Genomic DNA, 7,446 nt, shown 5'->3' with positions numbered 1-7,446 from the left:
CATATACTCAGATATTTCTCCCCCTTTTTGACAACATCAAAAAGGTTGTAAGATAATGAAACATTAAGCACAAAGATAATGGTACTCAAATATTTTTTTTCTTTATAGTACTCTGATTTTCAGTTAATGCATGTCAAATTATTGCAAGAATATGAATCATATAACTCAAGGCAATAATGTCAGAACAAGATTAATTAGCATAGATCAGAGCCAATTAAGATGATTTCAGAGCAAATTATGATGAGAGCACATCGAATGTGATTCCAAGGATAGTTTTCAAATCAAGTGTAGGTGGAATCTTTTACAAGTTAGTTCAAGGAGTATCAAGACTGATATTCAAAAAGGCACGAATGGAAATCTAACCTCTCTTCAATAATAAGTATGAAAGCTTGTTCATTTAAGATCTTTTCCCCAATATATAAAGCTTGTTTATCAACATGAGAGCAATTTAATTAATTTTCAGAGTATAAGATCAAAACTTATATACTTGAAAAACATACCATCATGTTGGATCATTAGTTCTTAATAACTTCAAAGTTCTTTTATGATAATAAGAGCATTGGGGCACAAATACCAAAATATGGATTCAACACATTATTCTCCCCCTTTTTCATTAAGTTAGAGGCTCTTAAGATCAACTGTTTGAATTGCAATTTGGTTCATGATTTATTCATAAGATATATTAACCAAATAACAAGCCTCAAGGTGTATCATAAATTCTTTCTCTCTCCTTTAGTTATAGATTTATGCGATTAAGTTCCATAAAATTTCTTCTTCTGAAATTTTCTTTCTCCTCCTCAATTGATCATTCCATTTAAGAGTTTAAAATTTGAAGATAATGTTCAATAAAATTGTCAATCTCGAAAATATATTTTCTATAAGTTTCAGCTTATTTTCATAAGACTCAAGGTTTGAGATAAGACAATCTTTATAGAACTCATCTCAAAGTATAAACTTATTATATAATTAAAGCAAGTCTTGCAATATAAGGAGGTTCATCAAAATCAATCCATAAAATTCAAGGTATGCATCAAATTAAAGTAACTTTAGGATAAGATACTGAATATCTAAAGCTCCCCCTCAAAAGATGCATTCTTCTTTAATCATTCTTTTCTTTTGTTGAATTTCAGATTTTAATGATAAACGTGAATAAAACTAAAACTTTATGATATCAAGAATGTAGAGTGATCTAGAATTATTTAAAATTTATAGCAATCACTCTTTTTAATCTTTTAAGAACAAGTTATGCTTCCTCTTAATTTTTGGAAAAATGTACTGAAATATTAATCAGAAAATGATTCATTTGAAGCTCAAATTCTTTCAAAAGCATTTACATTTTCTTTCCTTTAAGAATCATTTGAGTGAGCTGAAATGTTTCTAGACTTAAGATCATTCACTCTTTTAATAATATATATATATATATTTTGATGGAAGTCTTTAATAATGTAGGAAAGAGAAAAACATATAGATGATCATTGAAGTATATATAGTTATAGAACTCAATTTCTTAATCATAGTTTTTCAGCAATGTATATATGAAGCACAATAAATCTTTTTAATATCAAAATAAAATTATATATTCAAAAAATATTTGTTTGCAATCAAGATCATTGAAAGACACATCATTTAGACTAATATTAGTACACTTTAATAATAAGAAAAGATATGTTTCGGATGCGTATCGAGACAATCAACCAAGGGGTCAAAATTAATTCTGTTTTTCTTATATTAAAATGTTCATTTAGAAATCATATTGAGTTATTCTCCTAAATGACGTGATCATTGAAGCATACAACTAAGGTTATAAAGATGTAATGATATAAGCATTTTTAAGTTAAGTTTAAGCTTTTATACAAAATCAGATTATGAAATTTCATAAGTATTTCCAAGAAGGCTTTCAAAATTATAATTTGAGATATGTATCTTCTACATTGTAGCTCATCTTAATTTTGTTGGATTGCCCCACAGCGGCGCGACGTTCGCGGCGGAATCCGCATGCCGGGCCCGGTGCATCGCATATGCCGGAACAGGATCGGGTAGATTTCAAAATTTTTCTGAATCAAAACGATTCAGAACCCTTTTGAATTAAGATGGGGACTAAACTAAGATCTAATAATTAATTATGAATTCTTAAACTACTAGAAAATCAGAAATATAAAATTTCAAATGAAGATCTCATCTTCACCTTTGTGCGGGTAGAAGAACACCGCAACCGATGATCGTGGTTTGGTTCCTTGTAGCCGCACAAACGTCCGGCCTCTACAAGTATCCACACGAGGTTGCTGAAGATCAGAGATGGGGCTTCACCGGGGTGCTAGCTCCTTGCAAAAGCCTCTCTTGGATGTCGAAGAAGAAGGAAGAAGAAATCACAAGGATCCCACCTTGTGCAGCCTTCAAAAGGAAGAAGAAAACCCTTCACCTTTTTTTATTCTTTTCTCTCCCTATTTGCTGATTTAAAAATCCCAAAAATTCCTTCTTGCTGCCCCACGGCTGGGAGAAGTTCTTCTCATCAAACATGGGACGTGGGGCTCCCTTTTTATGGGGTTCAAAACCCTATGCGCCAGGAAACCTATTCCTAATAGGTTTCCTGGTGCCTTTCTTTATTGGCGGGCCCCTTGATTCTTGGAAAGAATCAAGGGGCGTTGGCTCCCAGCAAAGAAGGAGAGGGGGCCACGCCCCTCCTTGTCCTCTTGGCTGCCCCCTCTTGCCTATTTTGACCCCTCAAAATAAGGCATCAAGAGGGAGGCTCCAATAATAGGAAAAAGGCTGAATTTGGCAGGATTTTCAAGGACTCGATCTAGCCAACTTTTGACTAGGATTTGAGTCAAATTTCTTTGGGTCAGACCCAACATAATTTGACTCAATTCACTACCAGAAAACACGCGTATAGTGACGGGAAATTAGTGACGGACCGTTATCAGTTACTATTTGTGACGGATTAGTGACCGACAGAAATTTGGTCACCGTGGTGTAAACTTAGTGACCGTTTAGTGACAGACCGGTCACAGAATGCGCGGGTGGGATGGGCGCCAAACCTTAGTGACCATCATAGTGACGGGGTATCTGTCAGCAATATGATAACCAAAATTGCAACCAGACAGTGACAAATGCAGCCGTCACAAATATAGTAACCCTAGTATTTATAAATTTTTAAAAGATTATTTTTGGCAGTAACAGATTATTGACAAAAATTTCTGTCACCAAATTTAATTTTTAATTTCAAAAATATTAAAAATATTATTTTTGAGTAAACCTAAATTAAAAGAAAAGATAAAAGGAGGAATATCCAAAATGAAACTAAGTGTGCCCGCCGTTCCGCCCAAATTTCTTCGATAATCCAAATTCCAATCGCTCTCTATAAAACTCAAATTTCTTCTTCTCATTTTAAAATCTCATGGTGTCGGCCATGACCCATTTGCACCCCTATTGCAAGTTTCCTGCTTTATAGAATTTTTTTACCATGCTTTATAGTTCAAAAATATTTTTGCCTTGCAAGTCCCGTCCAATCAGCCTTATAAATAAAAAATAATTTGATATGAAATTTGGCTTGCAAACCGATTTAGCCCAAATCAGCCTTAGATATACAATTTGGCTTGCAAACCGACTTAACAAAAACCCTAACCTTTCCCTTCCCTTCCCTTCCCTCCCTCGCTGAGAGCAGCCGCCGAACCACCCCCACCACCCCCCCCCCCCCCGGTTCGGGACCCCAGCCTGGCGCATTACCGCCCCTGTAAACCTTCATCGGGGAGAAATCACCACCATCCGCCTGCTTGCAAAGCCGGTCGTCTCGACGCCCTTCGCATCCCCTCGTTCCGAACCCGCAGCCCGCTCAGACTCCCGCGGTAAGAACCTAACCCCCCCTCCTCCCTCCTCTTCTATGGCCATCTGGCGATTAGGTTTAGGGTTTTCTCTGATCCAGTTATCCAAGTTCTTCAGGCCGCCGTTGCCCTCTTCTTCTCATTCTTCGATCCGATCCAAACCAACCGGGCTTTATTCTTCCCCTTGATGTACTCTCAAACGTCAGTTCGAATCGCGAACAAGCGTTCAATTCACGATTTCAAATCTCGAGTTCTTGATCTTTGTGATCTTAGGGCGTTTGATCCCTTGATTTCTCGAGTTCTTCCCCACTCCCTCGCCCCCCCGGTTCGGGACCCCAGCCTGGCGCATTACCGCCCCTGTAAACCTTCATCGGGGAGAAATCACCACCATCCGCCTGCTTGCAAAGCCGGTCGTCTCGACGCCCTTCTTGTATCTCAGGGAATTCTGTCAATGGTTTGGGTTGGGGAGCTGATAAGATTCAATACTCGAGTAGACTATGTTGGCATGGTGGGTTCTGCAGAGTCTGGCGACAAGATGAAGTGGATTGTTAGATCCAAAGAGAAGAAATGTGGAAAGGTTATGGAAGAGATTTTTGATGCAGTAGTTGTGGCCACTGGGCATTATTCTCAGCCAAGGATGCCAAACATCAAAGGTAGGTGCTAATTCTCTGACAGAAAGTTGACCTCTTTATCCTTTTTTTTTCTTTTTTTTTTTGTATGGGGGCAAAAGAAACATTTTGAACATGATGTGATACACACTATTGCATTCATGGACTCAAAACTTAGTAGTGTAGATAACATAGGCCTTCTGGACTTTGGGATGATAATTAGCATTCTCAACTTCATATAGAACAAGGTCATTTGGTAACGGCGGGGAAATTTTATTTTTTTATTCAGTTTGTTTTCTAGGAGCTATTGCTTGGTACAATTGGTAAATGCTTGGGCTCTTGATAGAAAAGAAAAAGAAAAAAAAAGGCTAAAATCTAGGTCTACTCTTCTCTGTTTATCCCTCTGAGGATTCCAGATTGTCAAGACCATAACTAGTAGTAACATCTTTTTCTTTTTCTAGTTTTTTTCCTCGATATGGTACTATCGACATTGTTTTCTCTTGCAGGAATGGATGTTTGGACAAGGAAGCAAATACATAGCCATGTATACAGAGTTCCTGAGCCTCACCGTGATGAGGTTCGATAGATCTTTCTCAAGCTATGTATCATCTCCTCATCCTAATAGACATAGAAGACATTTCTCATAAATTATATATCATAAATTAGGAAAAATTGATGCATGACAATCATTACAAGATGGTAATTATTTCTTATAGCTATACAAGCCACAGAGGGAGAATTATTCCATGAATTCCGAGCAGTTACTAGAAACATTTTTCATTCTGTTCCAAATTGTACACAGGTGGTGGTAGTAGTTGGGAGTTCACTAAGCGGCCAAGACATATCATTGGAACTTGCAACGGTAGCAAAAGAAGTGCATATTAGTTCCAAATCTTTAGAAATCACGGAGGGCTTATCAAAGGTCATTTCCAAATATCAAAACCTACACCTACATTTACAGGTAAAAATACACAGGTTTGCCGAGTACACATTTAGCGTAAGCTCTTGATCATGTCAGTTAAGTGCTTGCAATGATGTCTATTACACCTTTCTACATACATACATACATACATACATACATACATACATATACATGCAATATATGTTGGTGATATGCTTCATGTGGTACAATCACTGTGTTGATGGCTAAGACTGTGTCATTGCAGATAGAGTCTCTTTGTGAAGATGGACAGGTTTTATTTGTTGATGGCTCCTCTGTGATTGCTGATTCTATCATTTACTGCACAGGGTCAGTTTCCTTTAATCCCATGGCATATTTAAACTCTATGCAATTTCTCAAAATATGGATCGATCATAACTTTGACCTGCCAATTTATGCGCCATCTAACAGCCATTTAGCAATGATGATGATCTTGTTATGTTCCTTTGCAGGTATTCCTATTCATTGCCGTTTCTTGACACTAAAGGAATGGTTGTGGTAGATGATGATAGAGTGGGCCCTTTGTATGAGCATACATTCCCTCCATTACTTGCTCCATCTCTCTCTTTTTTTATGATTCATAAATATTATTGAGCTTGCTCATGTTTATCTCTTGTTTGATCCACCATAATGTTTTTCTCTTCTTTTAAATCAACTGGCAGGCAAAGTATTCAGCTGAATACTCCAAAAAATATGGTGATGCCTCCACCTCAGATGCTCCTCCACGTGATTATGACTTGTGGTTTGAGGCAACTGGTGTCCCAACTCATGGCCATGTCTATGGCTTTAGTCCCCTAGAGGATCTCACTGGAATTATTGGGCAATCATCATCTGCTTCCACCTCTACAAGTCAAGCTCCAGAGCTGTACACTCATGAAGACCTTCTACGTATTCTTGAGCAGGAAAAGAAAAAATGGCAAGAGGAGGTTCTTCAAAAGATGAGAGAAGAGATTGGCTTTGGACCAAGGCATGCAGATCGGGGGAGTAATGGTGATTCTGGTTCTGCTGATCATGCTTCATTATAATTGTTTTTGCCTTAGATGATAGGTCTTTGCATTCCTAGGAGGAATGAAATCTCTGTTGATCTTTATGACATATTTTTAGACTTTGATTTTGATGGATTCAGGACATGTTGATGCCAATTTTGAATGACATTTAAAATGACTTTTGCGTAATGTTGAATGACTTTGCTATTAATGATATTATTGTTATTATTATTATGTGCCAATCAATGTACCAAATGTACCAGGTTATTAGATTGTGATCGGTGACCAAATTTTGGTTACTAAATTGTTTACCAACTATTGTGACGAGCAGTCATAAACTTAGTGACAGGATTTTGGTCAATAAAAATTGATTTTGCTCAGCGCGTTTGTAACCAATTAGTGACCGTAAACTTATCACTAGGTCAGTGACGGGATTAATGACAAATGTAGTGACAAAATGTGTGACCATGTCTGTGACGACTAAATCTGTCACTAAAGGTCGTGACAGATTAGTGACCAAACTTGTGACCGCATTCTGTGACAAAATCAGTGACCAAGTTGCCTTCGTCACTAACTCCGCAACTGGATAGTGACGGGAAATACATAATTTCTTAAATATTTAATTCTTGAATTTGTAACGGCTTAGTGACGGCGGTTCTGTCACGGAGGTTAGTGACGGGAATCGCCGCCGTCACGGAGAATTTAGCGACGCGTGTTTTTGTAACGAAGTCAGTGACGGGAGCTCCGGTCACAAATTCCATATTAGTAACCGGAAACACGGTATAGTGACGGGAATCTCCGTCACTATACGCGTGTTTTCTGGTAGTGATTAATCAGCAAAAGACTTAATTATAATCTAATTATAATTATTTAATTCTTCCATTTAACTCACTAACTCTTAGTGGGTTATTTTGTACATCAATCTTATTGACAATTGACATTGTGATTCCAAATCACAAATCGACAATCCTAATAATCAGAACCTCTAATGTGTGTGACCTCATAGGTTCTAATCTGACTGGTAATGAGACATATTGAGATCTCCATCTCAGTATCATTGAAAACTTCTTTCAATGGATTGGAACGATTCCAAC

At 37.4% G+C, this 7,446-nt stretch overlaps 1 protein-coding gene across 1 annotated transcript; it reads left to right on the top strand.

Annotated features, from left to right (window-relative positions):
* The first annotated feature begins 4,005 nt into the window (after positions 1-4,005).
* LOC148700657 (flavin-containing monooxygenase FMO GS-OX-like 9) lies at positions 4,006-6,541 on the top strand. Its single transcript, XM_088706813.2, has 5 exons — positions 4,006-4,471; positions 4,933-5,003; positions 5,229-5,387; positions 5,593-5,675; positions 5,819-6,541. The coding sequence occupies exons 1-5, from the start codon at positions 4,006-4,008 to the stop codon at positions 5,958-5,960; spliced, it is 921 nt and encodes a 306-aa protein (XP_088562939.1). The 3' UTR covers positions 5,961-6,541.
* The last annotated feature ends 905 nt before the right edge of the window (positions 6,542-7,446 follow it).

The sequence above is a fragment of the Phoenix dactylifera genome, chromosome 11 (genome assembly GCF_051530095.1).
Source record: "Phoenix dactylifera cultivar Ajwa chromosome 11, Ajwa_hap1_PhDact_Kaust_v1.1, whole genome shotgun sequence".
NCBI classification, from domain to species: Eukaryota; Viridiplantae; Streptophyta; class Magnoliopsida; order Arecales; family Arecaceae; genus Phoenix; species Phoenix dactylifera.
This window is presented reverse-complemented; position numbering and strand designations above follow the sequence as displayed.

Bases quoted from the DNA above. Each gene is read 5' to 3' on its own strand.
- LOC148700657 (XM_088706813.2), top strand. From the start codon at position 4,006: ATGTACTCTCAAACGTCAGTTCGAATCGCGAACAAGCGTTCAATTCAC. The intron at 5,388-5,592 runs GTAAAAATACAC...GTGTCATTGCAG, and splicing joins ACCTACACCTACATTTACAG to ATAGAGTCTCTTTGTGAAGA. The intron at 5,676-5,818 runs GTCAGTTTCCTT...GTTCCTTTGCAG, and splicing joins TCTATCATTTACTGCACAGG to GTATTCCTATTCATTGCCGT.